This window comes from Thermobia domestica, chromosome 6 (genome assembly GCF_964235325.1).
Source record: "Thermobia domestica chromosome 6, izTheDome1.hap1.1, whole genome shotgun sequence".
Lineage (NCBI taxonomy): Eukaryota > Metazoa > Arthropoda > Insecta > Zygentoma > Lepismatidae > Thermobia > Thermobia domestica.
The window spans coordinates 242,587,618-242,611,450 of record NC_137459.1 but is presented as its reverse complement, the minus strand read 5'-3'; the positions used below and the strand labels follow the sequence as shown (position 1 = coordinate 242,611,450).

At 37.5% G+C, this 23,833-nt stretch overlaps 2 protein-coding genes across 2 annotated transcripts; one reads left to right on the top strand and one right to left on the bottom strand.

Annotated features, from left to right (window-relative positions):
- Window positions 1-2,958: 2,958 nt before the first annotated feature.
- Window positions 2,959-12,796, bottom strand: LOC145687485 (uncharacterized). The gene is made up of 2 exons (XM_081760944.1): window positions 12,709-12,796; window positions 2,959-6,971 (listed from the first exon to the last, which is right to left on the bottom strand). Exons 1-2 carry the CDS (start codon window positions 12,794-12,796, stop codon window positions 2,959-2,961), a joined length of 4,101 nt encoding a protein of 1,366 aa, XP_081617070.1.
- A 1,631-nt stretch (window positions 12,797-14,427) lies between these two features.
- On the top strand, window positions 14,428-15,720 carry LOC145687484 (uncharacterized). The gene has a single exon (XM_081760943.1). The coding sequence runs from the start codon at window positions 14,428-14,430 to the stop codon at window positions 15,718-15,720; it is 1,293 nt and encodes a 430-aa protein (XP_081617069.1).
- Window positions 15,721-23,833: the final 8,113 nt, after the last annotated feature.

Here is a 23,833-nt window from a genome sequence, read left to right as displayed (position 1 = left end):
ATAAATTAAAAATAGCAATAAATGAAGAATAAATTAAGAATAAATAATTTAAAGGGTTCACAGCCCGAAAAGAGACATTCACACAAATTGCATTCACTCGTTCGTTGGCCTCTAATCGTAAGATACACTTGCCCGTTTTCGTATAGGTTGAACGTTTGTGACGTCATATTCGTCAAGACATTTTCGTTTCTTGTTGACCTCACGGTGTGTCTTTATCTCTCTAGAGCTAAAGATACGGAACCCTGGTCTACGCACGATGCTATTTTGGATTTTCTATTATTGTGGCTCGAATTGTCCAGACACTAATTTATAGAAACTCTCAAAGTTAATTTTCTGAGGTCCCATCATTTAGTGTTATCTCCCTAATTTCGAATATATACTGAACATCCCCTTGGGCATTTGGTAGCCTCATAACATAATTTTTGGCGCCTAAACCCATAAAGGTTGTAAACTTCCAACCTTCTGTAATTTCATTTGTCAGATCACCCAAATAGTTTCCGAACGGTAACAAAGGTTCCTCATCATTCTTCTGTACTTACATGATGCGGCCAATGTCACAGAAGATTGCTCTGAGTGATCCTACAGTCGTCAGTAATTCGTACAATCTAAGTCTAGCCCACGAAGTAATAAATGCGGTTAGTATTACATTGGAAAAATATAACGGTACGTTTTCAGTTTTAATGTCTCTGTAGGTTTTAATCAAATAGTCATTATCAATTGTGGCCACGCTTTGAATGACATATCTTGCCATGGTTAAATACGTCATCACTAACGATTACACTGTGACAAGCGTTGCCCCATTTACCATATAATGAATTCAGGTATAGTTTCGCACATTGCCTCAATCCCGTGTTCATTGTAATGTTATAACTCAACAGTATGCCTTCATTGACATAATATTCTTCGATATATTTTTGTTTCTCTTCTTCAGTAGTACAGTAAGCAGGAAAACCAGAGGCTTCCTGCTTCATCGGAATTCACATAAGTCCCGAACAGACCATCTTAATTCCCCTCTTCAGAATCCAGCAGTTTAAATTCCCATATTTCATGTATATCGATTATTTTGTAACCTTTTTGAAGAGCAAGGTAAAACTCTGGAGTATAAAATGTCTCTGTGAGTGCACACTCAGCATCACTATGATTACAATCCTTAGTATTTTCTTCTTCCATTAATGTGCATCAAAGCCCGAAGAGTAACACTGTTCAACAACGAAAATGTAAATTGAACAAAATCAGCTAATTCTTATTGATTTTGTGGTGCTGATCACGAAGTTGAAAGTTATTTTCGAATATTAGCTCTACTTTTCGTTTTACAGGCATGTCTAATAATAACGCTTTAAAAATAAATATATTCGCTTCGTTTGGGGTAAAATGTTACACTGATCCTGCAACACTGGAGAAACTATATGAACGCTTGGTTTCATTGTGTTCCTTATCTCAGTAGTGTTCTGCTATTGTTAGAAAAGACAGGTTTAGTGCAGTTATCAGCGTTTTGGGTGTAACGTTTGTGTAGTGCAGGACATAAAAATACAACTACAAGTACGCAAAAATACTGGTATTTCGAATGTATATTTTTAAATAGTTGTCGGAACTATTTCAAGTGACATTTTGAGGACTTCAACAAACAAAAATGCCGCGAAATTGTGTAAACAGTGCGGATAGCTTCTGCTACGTGTATGGGGAATTGACATTTTCCTCACAAAAGCAGACTATAACACCACTAATAAGAAAAGCCTATCAATATTACTTTGGTTGTAAAATTGGAGACCAAGATAAATCTTGGGCACCCCACATTGTGTGTAGCACTTGTGTCAGCAAGCTAAGAAATTGGATTCATCGGAAAGGGCGCTCAATGCCTTTTGCAGTGCCCATGATTTAAAGGGAGCTAAGCGACCACATCAGAGACTGTTATTTTTGTATGGTTCCTTCCGTCAAGAAGGAAATTTCCACGAAGAAGAACTGGGCCTTGATCTATTCTAACATTCATTCTGCAATGCGCCCTGTTCCACATGGAGAAGGACTACCTGTTCCTTACCCACCTAAAGAATACGATCTTTTTTCTGATGATAATCAAGAAGTTGAAGCTCCTGAATCAAGTACTTCGAAGGACCCTACGTTTGTTGTAGAAGAACCTCCATGTGAACCACATAGACTTACTCGAGAGGAACTAAGTGATCTAATCAGAGACTTGGACCTCTCGAAAAGCAAAGCCGAAATTTTAGCGTCACGCTTAAAGCAATGGAATTTATTGCAGGAAAAAGTAAATATTTAAGCATATCGGAATAGGGAGAAGATGTTCACTTCATTTTTTTACTATGGATGACACACTTGTGGCATGTACAGATGTAAATGGTCTCATGAGGGCACTTAAAATTAATTACGAACCTACGGAGTGGAGGCTCTTTATAGATTCGCCCAAGGTGAGTTTAAAGGCAGTTGTACAATATGAATGTATATATTTGTAACTTCACTAAAGTACAATAACAGTGTTAAAAACAATATTCATACTAGTGGACTGTAAGGCTTGATTCGTACACCACATGAATGCAACCAAATATAAATTCACTGTATTTAATGATTACACCTTCAGTTTGGACACAAAAATAATACACGAGAATAAACATGTTCACAAGGTCTTTAGTTGTAAATGTTTATGATACGATGGCTTATTGTTTGTGATATGTTGTATGATTTCGACCATGATATATGGTCCACCAAAACTGCATGTTCTTGCTGCCTCCACATTCACACACACCAAACAATAGAAAATCGTTAAGCCACTTGAACACTGTTGCCAGCTAAAGGCACACACACTGTTACACAAATAATCCCAAACATACTCCCCCCTGTTGGTCAGCTAAGGTCTGACCAAATAAAACAAAATGATACATATAAAAAACGAAACAAACACAAAACTTGAAGAACTGTACTTATTTTTAGATTACTCAAATCTCAATTCTAATCCTTGTTATATGGTAATGCAACTAGTTTGTTGATGGAACGTTTATATGTTCCAGTTGTAGTACGAACCGTCACTACACGAACTAAGAAATCCTTTCCTGGGAACACTTTTTCAATGATGCCCAATTTCCACTGCAATGCAGGAATGTTGTCTTCAATCAGCAAAACTACATCTCCGACCTTGAGATTCTGTTGCGGTGAAGTTGTCTTAGAGCGTTGTTGAAGACCATGTAAATAATCTCGGGACCATCTCTTCCAAATGTGTTGTTTTAGTTGTTGTATCTTCTGCCAACGAGATAAGCGGTTGTGTGGTAGATCGGTGAGGTTAGGCTCTGGTAAAGCTGTAAGTGTTTCTCCAATTAAGAAATGTCCAGGGGTGAGAACCATGATGTCGTTAGGCTCACTTGATAGCACTGTAAGTGGTCGAGAGTTGAGATAGGCCTCAATCTGTGTGAGTAATGTTGCAAACTCTTCATATGTTAACACTGCACCTTTTGTAATACGAATTAGATGGTATTTCATTGATTTTATACCGGCTTCCCATAGTCCTCCAAAATGCGGCGAATTTGGTGGTATGAAGTGCCACTGAATTCCTTCGGTCGATGTAAAATCATGAACTTGAGAACTAAAAGGATCTGATGAAAACAGCTGATACAATTCTTTCAATTCGTTGTTGGCTCCAACGAAATTTGTGCCATTGTCGCTGTATATATTGAGACATCTTCCTCGTCTGGCTATGAATCTGCGTAAAGCTGCTATGAATGACTGCGCACTAAGATCTGTTACCAATTCCAGATGTATTGCCTTGGTGGATAAACAAACAAATAATGCAACATATGCCTTACGTACAGATCTATTTCTAACTGCTCCTGATTTTATGTAAAACGCTCCAGCGTAGTCCACGCCTACGTTTAGGAATGGTCTGGCTCGCTGCACACGAGCTGCTGGCAACTGTCCCATAAGTTGTTTTGAACCACTGGCTTTTAACTTGAAACACGTGAAGCAATGATGGATCACTTGTTTTACTACCTGTTTGCACCTGATGATCCAATATTTCTGGCGTAGTGATGATATTAATAATTGGGGTCCAGCATGAAGTAATCTTAAGTGTTCTGCTTCAACTATAAGTTTTGTTAAGTGTTGATTTGAAGGCAGAACTATTTGATGTTTGGCGTCAAACGGAAGTTGACTATTCTCCAATCTTCCTCCAACTCGGATCATGCCTTCACTATATAAAAATGGATGTAAATTGTTCAGTTTACTTCTTGACGGAACAATGTTTCCATTACGAAGATGCTGCAATTCGCTGTGAAACCCAATTTCTTGTGTCCATTTGATGCAAACATGGAGCGCTGTATGGAGTTCTTGTACTGAAAGACCTTCTGTTAGTTTATTTTGCTTGTGTCTGATGTTATGAACAAAACGTCTACAATATGCTATTGTCCTAACTAACCTTGACAATTTTGAGAATCTTGTTATGGTTTCATTGCACCAATTGTCTAAAGTGACTGTCAATGTTATGGTTCCCTTACTCTCTGGAACTTGATCTGGTTGCAATGAATCCTTACTTGTCACTGACCAATTAGATTCTAAACTAGAAAGCCATTGTGGACCGTGCCACCATAATGAATTGTCCTTTATGGAAACTGCATCTATTCCTCTTGAAATCAAATCTCCAGGGTTGTCTGAAGAAGTTACATGTTTCCAACAGCTAACGTCAGTTAAGTCTTGAATTTGAGCTACTCTGTTGGCCACGAAAGGTTTCCATTTGTTGCACGGAGAAGCTAGCCATGCCAACACGATTTGGGAGTCGGTCCATAAATGGACGCTACTTATGTTCAATTTTAAAATTGGTAAAATCTTGTGAACTAACTTTGCCAAAACAACTGCTGCGCATAACTCCAGACGTGGGAGAGTGATTTTCTTGACTGGGGCCACACGTGATTTAGCACATAATAACTTAACTGATATTTCTCCTTGTTGATTGATCGATCGCATATAAATGCAAGCTCCATATGCTCTTTGAGAAGCATCTGAAAAACCATGGATCTGAATCTCCTCTATGTTTCCTTCAACGAGTACATATCTGTCGAATTTTATCTGATTGATTAATGGAAGTTGCTTGTACAATTTAGTCCATTTCTTTACTAATTCCATTGGTATACTATCGTCCCATTGAACCTTTTGCCGCCACAATTCTTGCAAAAATATTTTGTATGAAATGACAACTGGTGAAATTATTCCTAATGGATCGAATATAGTGGCAATGATGGAAGCAATCTGGCGTTTAGTAATGCACTCTTGAATCTTCATTGTTGACGTCTTGCTTTCAACGAGAAATATATCCTTGTCTGGATGCCATGACAATCCTAATGCCTTGACGCCTTGGCCTTCGTGGAACTGGATTGGACGCTGCACTTCTCGAAGCTCTGGCGAGATGGATTCCAATAATCTTGGATCATTCGAACTCCATTTTCTAAGTGTAAAACCTCCCTTTCCCAGTAACTCTATCAATTGCTTCTGGACCTCTAGAGCTTGCTGTATGTTGCTCATGCCACTACAAACATCGTCAATATAGAAATCTCGACGTAATATTTCTGCTGCTACAGGGTAATTATGCTCTTCTTCGTCTGCTAATTGCTGTAGGCATGTTGTGGCCATAAATGAAGCACATACCGTACCATACGTCAGTGTTTTCAACTCAAAAACTTGAATCGGTTCATTTCTAGATCTTCTCCATAATATACGTTGTAATGGCGTGTCTTCTGGATGAACATTAATCATGCGATACATCTTACCGATATCTGCAGTGAATACCACCGAATGAGTTCTAAAGCGCAAAATGATAGAAAACAAATCTTGCTGTATTGTAGGACCAACTAAGAGAATGTCGTTGAGGATTTTTCCGTTGTCAGATTTTGCTGAAGCATCAAACACTACACGGAGCTTCGTTGTAGAGCTTGTGGGCTTAAAAACTGCATGATGTGGCAAATAGTATGCAACGCTGACGTCCTCCTTTTTACGCTCATCTATCCTTACCATGTGGCCAAGATCTTCATATTCTTGCATGAATTCCGTATATTTAGCTTCAAAATCCGGGTGTTGATCGAATCTTCTCTCCAATTGCTTTAATCTAACCAATGCCTGATGATAAGAATCGCCTAAAACTGTACGGTCTTCAAGCAAAGGCAATCGTACAATGAAATGCCCTGTATGATCTCTTGTTGTATTCTGAACGAAATGTCGCTCACATGCAAGCTCTTCGCTTGATCTAGGTGTAACAGTAATTTCTTCTAGTTCCCAGAATTTTTGAAGTTGTTGCTGTAGATCTATGTTTGTCTTCACAAAACATGTTGTTAATGGAATATGGGGGTCACGTTCTTGAGGAATGCGTCCTGCCACGATCCATCCCAATTCTGTCTCCTGAAGCACTGGAAAATCACCTGGTCGTGTTTTGTGTCCTGACTTCATAATTATGTAGAATACTTCCGCACCTAACAGAATATCTATGTCTCCAGGCGTATTAAAAGTGGGATCTGCTAGAACAATGTCCTTGGGAATATTCCAATCGTCATAATTAATTCTTTCTTCCGGTAGTTTACTTGTAATGTGAGGGAGAACTGAACAACTTATATTCAATGAAAATGTGTTAACACATGAATGGACACTAATATCTACAGAGTACTTTGTATTAGATATCGCTTGATTTATACCTTGAATTGGAGTATACTGTCTATACCGTTTGATGTTCAATTGTTGCACCAAATTCTCTGTTACGAAATTGGTTTGACTAGCACTGTCTAGAAGCGCGCGACAAGGAACCAAATTTCCCTTATTATCCCTTACTTTTACTATTGCAGTAGATAACAACACTCTTGCGTTAGGCCTAGCCTTTAATGCACAATATGACACTTGCCCTAAATTTTCACTGGAATCTGAGTTGTTACTACGCTCTTGCACCGCGGCACTGCTTACACTTGGAAGCCGCACTGATTTGTCTTTTGTTACGTCTACATGCAATAATGTATTGTGCTTTTTGGAACACTTTTTACAACCTCTCGATTTACAATTCTTCAAAAAATGATTACTTTTCAAACAATTCATGCATAATTTATTTTTACGAATGCACTCTAACTTTTGGCTGTGTGCCGCATTCACAAAAGACGAACAAGAATATAAGGGATGCTGGCTATTACAAAATTCGCATGCATTTGAAAATGTTGATAAATAAGTCTTTGATGACTGAATACCTTTTACTTGCTTGTTTTGTACGCTACTACCCTGCTTCACACCATCAATACTAGTTCTCATGTTCTCAAGCACCTGACAACGTTTCTCGAGAAACGAAAAAAATTCTGATAAAGCAGGAAAATTAGAATTCGTATTTTGAAGCTCCCATGACTTCCTAGTAGTTGCATCTAATTTTGATACAAAGTGTTGGGTCAAAATTACGTCTGTGAGGTTTACGTTTGGCTCAAGTGCTTGTAGCGCATTTATATTACTAGTAGCTGTATTTATAAAAGCGCGAAGTTCACTTACATTTTCTTTATACACTGGTTTGATTTGTAGTATTTCGTGAATGTAAGAAGAAGCAATTAGCTTTTTATTTGAATACCTGTCAACGAGTAATTGCCATGCTACTGAATAATTTGTTTCGGTAATTGGTAAATTTTCAATTAGATTTAACGCTTCGCCCTTAAGAGAAGTTCGGAGGTACTGAAACTTCTGTATTGTGGAAATGTCTTTATTCTCGTGAATAAGAGATGTAAAGGTGTCCTTATATGATAACCAATGTTTACAGTTTCCGTCAAATGCAGGCAACAGTATGACCGGTAATTTAACTTGTGCGCTACTGCTAGTACTATTATTAACAGCTGATTCTTTATTTCCATGCTTTAAAACAAGTGCTTGCATTTGAGCCTCTAAAGAAAAATACACATTTTCAATTTCTGCACGAGCGTTTACTGCTTCCGCTTCGGGTTCGATTTGATCAATTTCAATAGTATCTTGCACCTCCTGCAACTTTGACCAGACGTTATTTATATGTTTTAAGCGTGCACGTATTTCTTCTATATTGCCTTCATTTGGATCAAAGGCCTGAACAAAGGTGTTTATTCTGGTTAACTGGCCTCTGTATGCTGATCTTTGCCTTAAAAGACGCTGGTGTGATTCAGCCATGATTAAATGCTACGCAGAAATATGAAGAATAAAAAACTACTGACCTGATGATGATGTTTTTTGTTTTCTTTTACCTATGAAATATACTCCAGAAGCGTGGTCCTGGTACAACAGCTGTCCGCCTACACAGAAAACGTGCTGATTGTCCAACGTACGTGATAGCACCACATATAGGCCGACACAAACACATTTCTCTTCACAACAGCACAGAACAATTCTCAGAAATCTTTGCACTCATGTGGCCCGGATAGGACCAATGTACAATATGAATGTATATATTTGTAACTTCACTAAAGTACAATAACAGTGTTAAAAACAATATTCATACTAGTGGACTGTAAGGCTTGATTCGTACACCACATGAATGCAACCAAATATAAATTCACTGTATTTAATGATTACACCTTCAGTTTGGACACAAAAATAATACACGAGAATAAACATGTTCACAAGGTCTTTGGTTGTAAATGTTTATGATACGATGGCTTATTGTTTGTGATATGTTGTATGATTTCGACCATGATATATGGTCCACCAAAACTGCATGTTCTTGCTGCCTCCACATTCACACACACCAAACAATAGAAAATCGTTAAGCCACTTGAACACTGTTGCCAGCTAAAGGCACACACACTGTTACACAAATAATCCCAAACAGCAGTGCTTTTACATATTGGAAATGAACTTCCTTCAATTCCTCTAGGTTACACAGTTCATATGAAGGAATCTCATGAAAACTTGAAACGTTTACTTCAAGCCATTAAATATTACGATTTTCAGTAGCTCATTTGTGGTGACCTTAAAGTAATAGCACTGTTGCTAGGTATGCAGTTAGGGTATACAAAGTATTGTTGCTTTATATGTGAATGGGACAGTAGGGATCGTGGATCTCATTACCGCAAAGTGATTGGAGTACCAGAGAAACTCCTCAGCCAGGAGTGAAAAATGTGCAGCATGAACCACTGGTAGATCGTAACCGAATTTTGCTTCCCCCTCTACATATTAAATTAGGTCTTATGAAAAGTTTTGTTAAGAGCATGAACCAAGAGGATGAGGCCTATAAGTACCTAAGAAGACAATTCCCTCGATTAAGTGGTGCCAAAGTTAAAGAGGGTGTTTTCATAGGGCCACAGATTAGGCAACTATTCAAAGATCACAAGTTCGACGAAATTCTCCAAGGTGAGGAGAAAGCTGTGTGGGAAAGCTTCAAGAGTGTTTGTTCACAGTTCTTGGGAAGACACCGAGCAACAAATTACAAACAACTGGTAGCAAAGTTGTTATTGTGCTACGAAAATCGTGGTTGCAATATGTCTCTGAAACTCCACTTTCTTCATTCACATCTAGACTTCTAGACACATCTAGACCGAAGATAGTGGAGCAGTAAATGCCGAACATGGTGAGCGTTTCCATCAAGATATTGCAGCCATGGAGAAGAGATATAAGGGAAAATGGAGTTCTAACATATTGGCCGACTACTGTTGGGCTATTGCAAGGGATGCTCCAGATGTAACCTACAAAAGCAAGCCAAGCTTAGACGCTCAAAATAAAATAAACATAATCCTGTACAAGGGATCACTTGAAACTTTTGTCTACATTGCCGTGTAGTTCTTGCACAAAAAGGTATTTGTACATATTTTTCATGTTTTGATTTTAATACTGATTTTTATTACGGAATTGTTACAGTTTTTACAAGGATTTTGCTTAAATGTTCTATAAATATTAATACATTTTTATATATACAGCTACTGTTGTACAAGGGCGTTTTTTTCACAACCTGAGCTAAGATAATTCTTCTATTATCATTTCCTTTCATATTATGCTTAAATGAATGTAAAAATCGCAATTTCAAAGAAATTACATACTTTCAATCAAAATTTTTTGAACAGTGTAATCGGCCTCTCGCAACGTATGTCAAGATCGGAAAATAGATGTTTCTGGAGGCAATATGGGGCATTTCACTACACCGTGAATACTTCCAACATATGGAAAGTCCGGCCCCGTATGAATCTTAGGTGATTTAACCGGCATAGGTTTACCTGACTTCACCCATGGCTACAAATTTGTTACATCAGCATTTGCGATTCGCACAATTCTCATAGGAGCGAAAGACCTCCGTGCGGGCACCGTTGTAACAATTCTTGGGAATAAGAAAATCAGGCAGATTAGTACAACGTTCTTCAATAAACCTCTGTACTTCCTTATCCGTCTTTACCTTATTGTCCGAAGAACAATCCCATATTTCGTATAGGTTTACATCTATACTTTTCAGGTACCTACGGCGCAGCATGGGTTACTCATATCGTTTCTCCATCATATTTTACGAGTCTTGAGCGTCGTGCAGAATAGCTTCACGGTTAAAAGGGAAATAAAGACATGGAAATAGCACCCATAAAAGTCGAAGGCAGCGTTGAGTCCTTCGTGCCATCCATCTACCTTGTAATAACCCATATAATTTTCCCAACTCTCCTACCATGTTAGATTTCTATCCCTAATTGGTCTTATATGTACATAAGCCATTGCATAGCTATAGTACTATACTTTGTCTTATGATGGACACCCAACGCGGGAATTACAGGAATAGTATTCTCCGGTAAGTGCAAGGTATGATATGTTCGCATCGCAAAACTTGAATGAAGTAATGAAACACTGCAAATCATCTGTTTTTTCTTCGATTATATCGTTAAATTTGATGACTGCTCCTGTTAGAATTCTAACATCATTTTCACAATAAGACAGCATTTCCTTCTGGAGGTTAAACTCCTCGCCACTTACCGCACGTTCTTGGTGCCAGGTTTCCAGTTGTTGCCTTTCTTCCGTGCTTCGCGCCTCATGGTCATAGAACTCAAGCGGAGGATAAGGACCGACATAATTTTGATTTTTTGGTATTAAACAAATATGGGAAATCTCCCTTCTTTAAAATTTGACTTCGGCCTTAAGTTTTCGGTAACTTGGATAATTAAAGGCGAAGGACAAGGAAAGAATTATTAAAGAAGATACGATTACCTATGCTGATATCAAAAATCTTCTGACCCTAAATATGAACACTAGGAATAATATGCTCCTTTTCTATTAGAGTTCTAAGGCAGAAGAGGGCATCGTAGCAACTACTATTATGGGTGATCTCTATTATCAACTGAAAGACAGGACGTTCTACTAACACGTGGTCGCCGTCTTGAAAAAAACGAACGATTTCCAACATTGTCACCGCAAGTTTTACAAGGCTCATCGATACCTTTCCTTACAGGCGTGACAAACTTGGCGACAACGGACCAGTACAGCTTCGTATTCCCTTTCACCGCGTTCAGTCGGTGTCTTCAACATTGTCTCTATATCATAGGTTATGTACATAAACCTGTACATATGAATAGTTCTCTGTCTCCGAATAAAACATATGGTCTGCATCAACCTGTGTGCTACACGTTGAACAGAAATGTTGACCACACACGTGATCAGATTTGCGATGCCTGTTATCAAACAACACCATAATCGCTGATTTTTCCATTATCGCATACAGATCTACCCGCTTTATTACGCTGTACATGGTTTTCAAATCATACACACTCAGGAAGGTCTCTATTGTATGCATAACATTTCATTTCGTTTGTAGTCTAATCGCGTTTTTGATTATGTTCGGAAAAAGAACACCGAGTTGCACACTTTTGTTTACGGTATCTCTCATTATAAGCTTCCAAACAATAATAACAATACTTCCATGCCTTTATGAAATTTCTGATGTCACTAATGGGCTCGAAATGACCAACGCTGTTACCTCTTTGACAGTGGATAAAGATCTCATTTTCTGCCGGCTCTCCTGGTTAGCGAACTACATATTTCCGGTTATTCTTGTCATGCTTCTCATTAATCATGATTTGATACTCTCATTTCAAATATGGTTCCAAAGCATCAACATCTGAAGTCACAGCCTTCCTTACTTTGAACGTTAACTCCTGCCATCTCGCAGAGAACTTCTGCTATAAGAAGCCGTGTATCTTGGTCTCTTGTCCTTAGATTGCATAACATTTGCCTACTTGATGTATGCTTGGTCATTTAGTAAAGAATACCCATGGGAAGGCAATAAATATTCTTATTTTCAATTCGTATTAAACACTTTTCCAAATAGTCCTTGTATTTTGAATATTTGTCAACGGCACTCGCTGTAGTATTTCTGCCATGGCCATTCATGCTATCGGCTATGTGAAATCTAAACAGTATTTCATGCCCCAAAAGGAAAACCTCATTCGATTTTAGTACAAGGGAGGACTGTCCTAGCAGAGAAATTGCCCTTTCTTCTCTATGGAACATACACTGGTTTATTCTTGGTACTGTTACTACTATCTATGTATAACCCAATATAGTCCGAGGGGCGTGCATTGGAGATCACATGTTCCAATGCATAATCTATTAAACTTTCGATATAAGCCTCTGATTAATTATCAATATTCCGATCATCATCCACAGGTCTAACGGCAATTTCATAGTCCGTAAGACGAAACTTACGAAACCTTTGTCTGCTCTCCCTTACATCTTCCAAATTACCATTTCTTTGATTTTACCCGTAATTATTATTACCATTACTACTTCCACTTGTACTACTGCTATTAGTACTACTAATAGTGCCACTTTTACTATTATTGTTGATGCTGCCATGTCCAATCATTTTTGGAACACAAGCACAGTTGTAACATTGCTTCAAGTATTGTGTTTGTTTCGTTTTTTATATGTATCATTTTGTTTTATTTGGTCAGACCTTAGTTGATCAACAGGGGGGAGTATGTTTGGGATTATTTGTGTATTTAACAGTGTATTGCCTTTAGCTGGCAACAGTGTTCAAGTTGCTTAACGCTTTTCAATTGTTTGGTGAATAGTGTGAGTGTGGAGGCAAGAACATGCAGTTTTGGTGGACCATATATGATGGTCGAAGATCATACAATATAGCACAAACAATAAGCCATCGTATCACAATCATTTACAACCAAAGACCTTGTGAATATGTTTATTCTCGTGTATTATTTTTGTGTGCAAACTGTTGTAATCTTTAAATACAGTGAATTTACATTTTGGTTGCATTCATGTGGTATGCGAATCAAGCCTTACAGTCCACTGAACATTGTTTTTAGCATTGTCATTCTACTTTAGTGAAGTAACAAATATATACATTCAAATTGTATATTTGGTTCTATCCGGGCCACATGAGTGCAAAGATTTCTGAGAATTGTTCTGTGCTGTTGTGGAGAGAAATGTGTTTGTGTCGTCCTGTATGTGGTGCTATCACGTACGTTGAACAATAGTCACGTTTCTTGTGTAGGCGGCCAGTTGTTGTACCAGGACCAGGCTTCTGGAGTATATTTCATAGGTAAAAAAAACATTATCAGGTCAGTAATTTTTTATTCTTCATATTTCTGCGTAGCATTTAATAATGACTGAATCACACCAGCGTCTTTTAAGGCAAAGATCTGCATACAGAGGCCAGTTAACCAGAACAAATACTTTTGTTCAGGGCTTTGATCCAAATGACGGCAATATAGAAGAAATACGTGCATGCTCAAAACATCTAAATAACGTCTGGTCAAAGTTGCAGGAGGTGCAAGATACTATTGGATTTGATCAAATCGAACCCGGAGAGGAAGCAGAAAACGTTCGTGCAGAAATTAAAAATGTGTATTTTTCTTTAGAGGCTCAAATGCAAGCACTTGTTTTAAAGCACTTGTTTTAAAATAAAGAATCTGCTGTTAATAATAACACTAGCAGTAGCGCACAAGTTAAATTACCAGTCATACAGTTGCGTGCATCTGACGGGAACTGTAAACATTGGTTATCATATAAAGACACCTTTATATCTCTTATTCACGAGAATAAAGACATTTCCACAGTACAGTAGTCTCAGTACCTCCGAACTTCTCTTAAGGGCGTAGCGTTAACCTAATTGAAAATTTACCAATTACCGAAACAAATTATTCAGTAGCTTGGCAATTACTCGTTGACAGGTATTCAAATAAAAGGGTAATTGCTTCTTTTTACATTCACGAAATACTACAAATCAAGCCAGTGTATAAAGAAAATGTAAGTGAACTTCGCGCTTTTATAAATACAGCTACTAGTAATATAAATGCGCTACAAGCACTTGAGCCAAACGTAAACCTCACAGACGTAATTTTGACCCAACACTTTGTATCAAAATTAGATGCAACCACTAGAAAGTCATGGGAGCTTCAAAATACGAATTCTAATTTTCCTGGTTTATCATAATTCTTTTCGTTTCTCGAGAAACGTTGTCAGGTGCTTGAGAACATGAGAACTAGTATTGATGGTGTGCAGCAAGGTAGTAGCGTACAGAACAAGCAAACAAAAACTATTCAGTTATCAAAGACTTATTTATCAACATTTTCCAATGCATGCGAATTTTGTAATAGTCAGCATCCCTTATATTCTTGTTCGTCTTTTGTGAATGAGGGCCACAGCCAAAAATTAAAGTGCATTCGTAAAAATAAATTATGCATGAATTGTTTGAAAAGTAATCATTTTCTGAAGATTTGTAAATCGAGAGGTAAAAAGTGTTCCAAAAGGCCTAATACATTATTGCATGTTGACGAAACAAAGGACAAATCAATGTGGTTTCCAAATGTAAGCAGTGCTGCGGTGAAAGAGCGTAGTAACAACTCAGATTCCAGTGAAAATTTAAGGCAAGTGTCATATTGTGCATTAAAGGCTAGGCATAACGGAAGAGTGTTGTTATCTACTGCAATAGTAAAAGTAAGGGATAATAAGGAAAATTTGGTTCCTTGTCGCGCGCTTCTAGACTGTGCTAGTCAAACCAATTTCATAACAGAAAATTTGGTGCAACAATTGAACATCAAACTGTATAGACAGTATACTCCAATTCAAGGTTTAAACCAAGCAATATCTAATACAAAGTACTCTGTAGATATTTCTGTCCATTCATGTGTTAACACATTTTCATGGAATATAAGTTGTTCAGTTCTCCCTCACATTACAAGTAAACTACCGGAAGAAAGAATTAATTTTGACGATTGGAACATTCCCAAGGACACTGTTCTAGAAGATCCTACTTTTAATACGCTTGGAGACATAGATATTCTTTTAGGTGCGGAAGTATTCTACATAATTATGAAGTCAGGACACAAAACACGGCCAGGTGATTTTCCAGTGCTTCAGGAGACAGAATTGGGATGGATGGCAGGACGCATTCCTCAAGAACGTGACCCCCATATTCCATTAACAAAATGTTTTGTGAAGACAAACATAGATCTACAGCAACAACTACAAAAATTCTGGAAACTAGAAGAAACTACTGTTACACACAGATCAAGAGAAGAGCTTGCATTCGTTCAGAACACAACAAGAGATCATACAGGGCGTTTCATTGTACGATTGCCTTTGCTTGAAGACCGTACAGTTTTAGGCGATTCTTATCAGCAGGCATTGGTTAGATTAAATCAATTAGGAAGAAGATTCGATCAACACCCAGACTTTGAAGCTAAATATACCGAATTCATTCAAGAATATGAAGGTCTTGGTCACATGGTAAGGTTAGATGAGCGTTTGAAGCCAAACATCAAATAGTTCTGCCTTCAAATCAACACTTAACAAAACTTATAGTTGAAGCAGAACACTTAAGATTACTTCATGCTGGACCCCAATTATTAATATCATCACTACACCAGAAATATTGGATCATCAGGTGCAAACAGGTAGTAAAACAAGTGATCCATCATTGCTTGACATGTTTCAAGTTAAAGGCCAGTGGTTCAAAACAACTTATGGGACAGTTGCCAGCAGCTCGTGTGCAGCAAGCCAGACCATTCCTAAACGTAAGCGTGGACTACGCTGGAGCGTTTTACATAAAATCAGGAGCAGTTAGAAATAGATCTGTACGTAAGGCATATGTTGCGTTATTTGTTTGTTTATCCACCAAAGCAATACATCTGGAATTGGTAACAGATCTTAGTGCGCAGTCATTCATAGCAGCTTTACGCAGATTCATGGCCAGACGAGGAAGATGTCTCAATATGTACAGTGACAATGTCACAAATTTCGTTGGAGCCAACAACGAATTGAAAGAATTGTATTAGCTGTTTTCATCAGATCCTTTTAGTTCTCAAGTTTATGATTTTACATCGACCGAAGGAATTCAGTGGAACTTCATACCATCAAATTCGCCGCATTTTGGAGGACTATGGGAAGCCGGTATAAAATCAATGAAATACTATCTATTTCGTATTACAAAGGGTGCAGTATTAACATATGAAGAGTTTGCAACATTACTCACACAGATTGAGGCCTGTCTCAACTCTCGACCACTTACAGTGCTATCAAGTGAGCCTAACGACATCATGGTTCTCACCCCTGGACATTTTTTAATTGGAGAAGCACTTACAGCTTTACCGGAGCATAACCTCACCGATCTACCACACAACCGCTTATCTCGCTCGCAGAAGATACAACAACTAAAACAACACATTTGGAAGAGATGGTCCCGAGATTATTTACATGGTCTTCGACAACGCTCTAAGACAACTTCACCACAACACAATCTCAAGGTCGGAAATGTAGTTTTGCTGATTGAAGACAACGTTCCTGCATTGCAGTGGAAATTGGGCATCATTGAAAAAGTGTTCCCAGGAAAGCATTTCTTAGTTCTTGTAGTAACGGTTCGTACTACAACTGGACCATATAATCGTTCCATCAAGAAACTAGTTGCATTACCAAATAACAACGATTGAAATTGAAATTTTAGTAATCTAAAAATAAGTACAGTTGTAACATTGCTTCAAGTTTTGTGTTTGTTTCGTTTTTTATATGTATCATTTTGTTTTATTTGGTCAGATCTTAGTTGACCAACAGGGGGGAGTATGTTTGGGATTATTTGTGTATTTAACAGTGTGTGTGCCTTTAGCTGGCAACAGGGTTCAAGTTGCTTAATGCTTTTCGATTGTTTGGTGAATAGTGTGAGTGTGGAGGCAAGAACATGCAGTTTTGGTGGACCATATAACATGGTCGAAGATCATACAATATAGCACAAACAATAAGCCATCGTATCACAATCATTTACAACTAAAGACCTTGTGAATATGTTTATTATCGTGTATTATTTTTGTGTGCAAACTGAAGTTGTAATCATTAAATACAGTGAATTTATATTTTGGTTGCATTCATGTGGTATACGAATCAAGCCTTACAGTCCACTGAAAATTGTTTTTAGCATTGTCATTGTACTTTAGTGAAGTAACAAATATATACATTCACATTGTACAATATCTATATTTATTTAAAAACAACTGCTTAGCAGGCAAGGCGAGGTTCTCTACGATTTTCTACGTACGCTTACGTGAAAGGAAATGATGCCTGCACGCGCCAAATGCACGTTATATCAGGTTCTATCACGTATCGCGCCACCCCTACTACCAGGTACACCTAGCAGCAGAATTCTAAATTACATGTTAGTTGGGCGGTGTATATTCTTTAGTATACACGCATGTGACACAGTGTTCCGTTTAATTCTATATTTTAAGATGTGTATAGTACTGTTTATTTCAAGAAATAGTATATATGCATTACATATGTTTTCAATGCATAACAAAGCGTCAGCACACATTCGCTATTTCAATCTTAATGTGAGGCACTAGTTAATACTAACAGAAGGAAAACATGTCTTCCATGCGCTAGGTTTCTCTCACCCACAAGATTGACATTTTAAATACCACCATAAATATGCATGTATTCTCTGTTAATCTTAACATTAAGTTAAACTATTTACGATCAATACAAGTATGAGTAAACCTAACATGAAGCTGAACTATTGAGGTGAATACGGGCATAACCCCCTCTCGCAGCAAAACAATAAATATTCAGTCAGGGGACCCTACTACCAACAGACGGGCATGAATGCCTACTCTCAATATTGCAATAAACTTTTAGTTTGGAATCTTATTACCAAAAAGACGGAGTAAATGGTCTTTCAGTAAAGCAAAAATTATTTAGTTCGGGGACCCTACTAGCATCAAATGAGGGCATAACCCCCTTCTTGCGGTATTCCAATAAGTATTCAGTTGGGAATGTTTTATAGCAACAAACCAGGTGCGTGTTTGGGGGCAGGAGGATGTAATTGCCCCCCCAAGAGTTTGAGGAATGCACATACTTTAATAGAGTGTCTACTAATATACTACTACAAAACGTGAAAGAATTATGTCGGTGTTGCTTTGCCCTCCCAAGCAAAGTCTAAAATTACCCCCCTGCAAGAAACACGTGCATAAAGCCCGGTCTTTCACTAGAGCAAAAACTATTTATTTGGGGGACCCTTCTAGCATCAAACCCGGGCATAACCGCCTTCTCGCAGTATTGCAGTGAACGTTTAGTTTGGAATCCTATTACCAAAAAGACGGAATGAATGGTCTTCGGTCAGACAAAAGTCTAGGGGAGACTACCTAACAAAAGATATGAGCATAGCCGCTCTTTTAGCAAGGCAAGAATTGTTCGTTTGGGAATGTTTAATAGGAAAATACGGACCGATATTTCCTGCATAATGGAACTCGTCTCCGTTCATTACGTATCGCAAAATTAACAATTGTAATACTTTTCCACCGCAAGTCCAAAGGGACCATGCCTCAGCTTTCATGATTAAATAAAGGACAGTGTTTCTTTCTTTCGAGTTTAAATGTAGAAAAATCACACAAATTTACAGGAATCCCTAACCATCCACGTAGATAAAATAAGCGAACCCAGTTTCTGTGACGTAAAAATTTATTTCGGGAAACTGCCCGCTGCAATCTGAACCTTCTTTATTTGTTTCTTTTCCCTCATATCTGTTTGCCCTATTTTCTACACCTTTCGGTATAGGAACATTTTTCGAACACATTTAAAGCACTTTTAAACATTCCATACTATTTGATTTTTCAAATACCATGATATATATCTATTATAATTTTTCTTTCCATTCGTTCTTGTTATGCAAAGCAAAAGTCAATCTTTCTGTTAAACTTAATTATTTTACACTACAGAAAATAAAACAATATTTACTACAGATGTCGTTGGGAGATATATCGGCTATGTATATATCTAAAATGTTCTTTATGTGTAAAGTGCTCATTTTCCGAAAACACTTCCCAATATGGTCACAAATTCTCATCAAATAATTCAAACAATGTAATTACATATCTCTACATTATATTTAATCAACATAGAATCTACAATCAAAAAAGTTGGTGAGTACGGAATTCTGTTTAATCTCGCTTTCATGATTACGTAAAAACATGCAGTTATAAATATTCGAGCACAATTAAACTATGAACTATGAACCTCAATTAATCACTTGTCCTTCAGTGGGGGCTCTGAAGGACGTCAGTATGCATTTCTAAAAAAGACTGATTTTTCTCGTAACTAGTCAGATATTTCCGTGTAAATAACAGGAAAATATCATATGAAGTTTTGGATCTCCAAGTAGTTATAATACCACATATCACTATCCCCCTCCCCCAATGTTTCAGATGTCTAGAAATAGACACATAATAATGTGTACACCCGTAATAATAATAATAATAATAATAATAATAATAATAATAATAATAATAATAATAATAATAATAATAGTTTCGTCCTTCGATCTTTAATGTTAGGCTTGCCCATGAAACGAGACGAGAAAAACATATAGTCTTCAAACAACAGTTTGCTGCTTAAGTTGCCCAGGAAACGAAGCAAACACACACACTTCAAACAACATTTTCCTGCTTAAGCTGTCCACGAGATGAGAAAAACACACACACTTCAAACAAGAGATTCGTTGGCCGTAAAACAATTCATAATTTCCTTTTCCATTTGTATTACTTAGTCACTCACAAAGTTATAGTATCTCAATATATTATTTCAATTCATGAACAAATAAAATATTCACAAAGTTCGGGGGTTAGCGCTGGCCTGCTAGCACCCTCAACCAAATATCTCTCGTGCGTGGGACCACGGTGGCCCAGTACCGGTCAGGGAAACACGATGGCTCAGTGGCAGGGTACATATCTCTGGTGCATGGGGTTCATAGTTGCTTGCGTAAATATATTCATAAGAAACACAATGTGTGTGGATTTCGTAGGGGCTCCACCGTTCTTTCTTATTACAAATATATCAAAGCAATAATAATAATAATAATAATAATAATAATAATAATAATAATAATAATAATAATAATAATAATAATAATAATGTAAAAAACTTACTTAGCTTTGATGTCGTCACTTGAAGAAGACAGAAAAAAACAAGAGAGACGCGTTAAAAACATAACTTCTTACACCACGAAAGATAACTACGCCGTGACAGTAAAGTAAATTTTACAAACTGTAGATGCAATGGATTTATGTAGCTTATTTATTTATTAAGGTAATAAAATGAAATAGCGTACATGAATTTTCGTTTGTAAAGCCGCTTAGGTAGTAATAAATGTCATTGTACAAAGAGGAAAATCTAGGAGTATTTCGTTTCCAGACAACAACATCAGACATCCTGTTGAATCTATAGTGATCAATAATATGACAGAATACATTCAAAGATAAACAGCATGAGCTCCTATATTCAAAACAATTTATCAATTTTCTTTCCCTTTGGTAGTTTCACAGATACTTCGCCAGAATACTTATGGAGCTAGATGGCTATTAAATGTAAATTTCTTCAAAATCATAGTCAGTTATCAGATAGTTTCATACTGTGCGTAAAAACTCTGGTGGCCGGTTTTATTGCTAAAGTCTAAAATCGTGGCGAGCAAGGCTATCAACACCAGACATTTTTGTCGGGTTTAATGACACAAGTCGCGCCACCAAACATTCAAACTGAAATTTACTGGAATTTATTTACAGCTTCTTTCCCCAAAAAGGAAAACTGTTGAGATGGGGTGAGACTAGCAATTTTCTTTAGTTCAGTACACAACAGCAGTTTCATACTAATTTCATTTTAATAAACCATGCATTTCGAAGAAAAATAGAAGCCGTTTTCAGTTTTTATACTGATTTAAATTAATTGTAAGAAAACAAACCATCTTGTATTCTTGCCGAATAAAGAATAGAAAAACCATTTCTACCTCTCAATACACAAAGACCAATAAAGCTGCCCCACATACTGTTTCATGATGGACAATTGCCCGCCCGAGAGGGGAGTGATGAGAGGCCAAGCATCCATCTTGTCATTGGCATTTGGGAACACAAAAACTTCAACTCAAACAAAGAGTTGTTGCCAGACAGGTTACAAGGAAAAAAGTAGGAGGAAACCCACTCAAGTCTGTTCAAGGCAGAAGAGAGGTACGGGGTTAGATGTCCCTAAACAGCTACCCGGATAATTAAAAGAAAGTGAGAGAGAACGATGTAGCTGGAAAGAAAAGAGTGAAAAAACAGAATCCAATCATCCATTCCCAACACGGCAACTGTGGTCACCCAACGTGAAAAGATGAGAGAAGGTAATGTTTACCTATTCACATGAAAACTGTGACTATTGAGGGACAAAGGGGAGGGAAAATTGAAATCTTCCGTTCACTCACAACTAAAAGAAGTGATTGACAACTGCCTACCTGACCATCTCCATGGTTCAAGCAGAACACCTTCGTATCAGGTGATGGTGGGTGTGGCTAAACTGAGCATGCGTTACCAATCAGATAGGATACTTTGTTTCTACGGTCAAAATACTTCCTAACCCGACGTCTCTTAGTTTAGAAAAAGCAGGTCCAGATGACGAAGGAGCCCCGTATCAATGTGTTCGCATCACATCGAAAAATAAATGAAATAAATAAATAAATAAATATTCATTCCTTCTTCCCTTTTCTAGTAGCATCCTGGAATCTCATATAGGGGTCATTTTGTTACTCTTCATACATTTTTTAACATTTTCGGAACAATTTTGACATATTTCATAGGAACTTTTCAAAGTTCACAATCTGCGTTTGTTCACAGCTTCCTACGGCACGCAAATATGTTAATACATGTCAAATAAGAGTGTTTGGGTAATCATAACGAGCTTTTTAGTAGGATCACAATTAAAATTGTTCATCGATTAAATTACGGGGAAAAAGCTTGTGGGAGTTAGGGATCGCTTATAGCGGAGTTCTGGTGGGCTAAAGCACATGTGACCTTATTATATCATAATTTCAATACACTCGTACAAAGCGTTCGAGTACCGTAATTTATTACGAGAGAAATAATTTTTAAAATTTCCATTAAAGAAGCGTGTACGATCATGTTTCACACAGTAAGGAGGTCATTCATCCTTTCAGGGTCCACCTCATCCCCTTCTAACGGTCGGGCAATAAATCTGCCCCCTCCGAGGGATCTGCACAGGGATACCGGGCCTACTCACAAGAAAATATAGAGTACCAGTTTAAATAGTCCCCCTGCTGTTCTATTGTCGTGTAGAAGAAACGACGATACTACTGAAGAGGAGAAGACGATTAGAGTAAAAGTGCCATAATGCAAAAGAGGAAATCTAATTTCTACAAAATCAATGTTCCAAGTCCTCCGTAAGTGGGTAAATCGGGACGGGAAGGAGTGGTGAAATTGCAAATGAGAACCTTCGCTTTTGCAAATTGTATTTACACAACAAAATTATCTGAAATGTCTTTTTATAAGAGATAGATGCCTGTAATGGAAAAAGTAAGCAAATTCTTGTTAAATGGTACCTTCCACTTCGATTGCAGGCAATGATTTGTGCAAAAATGAATCAACTGAAATGCGAAACCAATTTGTCGAACAATGCAATTTTAGATCAGTGTGTGCAAACGTTGGTTTTGCTCAAAAGTCGCCTGCACAATATTGGTTCATTACAGTACCAGTCACTTGTACATGCAAGTGTTTCAGACAAATCATACCTATTGCAAGTAAAAGTGGGGTTCTCATTTGAGATTTTACCATTCATTCCGGCTTTACCCAGATCGGAAAGATAATTTTCTAACAATTAGATCACATCTTTAGCATTAGGTCACTTATACTTTAATAACCTTTCTAACCCTTGGATTATTCTCGAGGCGTGGAATGATAAATACTATCTGTATCTTTCTGTACGAGTTTTATCCTGTTCACTTATCTCCAAACGTTTTCATATTAGTGGTACTGGACGTTTTATCTGATAAAGGCACCATGTGTTGGCAGCCATTTTGAAAACGGTGACCAATAATTACAATCTTTTGCCACAACTCTGTTTACTGTATGAAGATCTATCGAAAGAGGTATAACTTGATCCATATTTTCGTTTAAAATTTCTAAGTTGGGCCTGGGCCCCATGAAAAATGGCCCTGGGGCCACCGCGACAACATCATTGGATTTGCCCCATGACTTTCCTGTTTGAGTTTTTGTTTGGTTCATTCATGTTCAACCATTTTCATATTAGTGGTACTGGACGTTCATCTGATACAGGTAACATCTTGGCGGCAGTTTTGAATCCGGTGACCGATATGAAAAATCTTTTACCACATAGCTTTTTAGTTTTTGAAGGTCTATCGAACGAGGTGTCAGATGCCCCATGTTTCCATTTAAAATTTTAAAGTTGGACCCTGGGACCCCTTGAAAAACGGCCCTTGGGGCAGCGCAACATTACTGTTCGATTTGCCCCATGGTATTTCCTATTTGAGTTTTTCTTCAGTTAATTTATATTCAACCGTTTTCGAGATATTTCCGTGGAAAAATTAAAATTGGCCGCCTTATATATATTGTGTCCT

Coding starts and splice junctions, on each gene's coding strand:
- LOC145687485 (XM_081760944.1), bottom strand. CDS start 12,796: ATGATTGGACATGGCAGCATCAACAATAATAGTAAAAGTGGCACTATT. Junction 6,972..12,708: donor TACAAGTGGAAGTAGTAATG/GTAATAATAATT, acceptor TATTGCATGTAG/ACGTAACAAAAGACAAATCA.
- LOC145687484 (XM_081760943.1), top strand. CDS start 14,428: ATGAGAACTAGTATTGATGGTGTGCAGCAAGGTAGTAGCGTACAGAAC.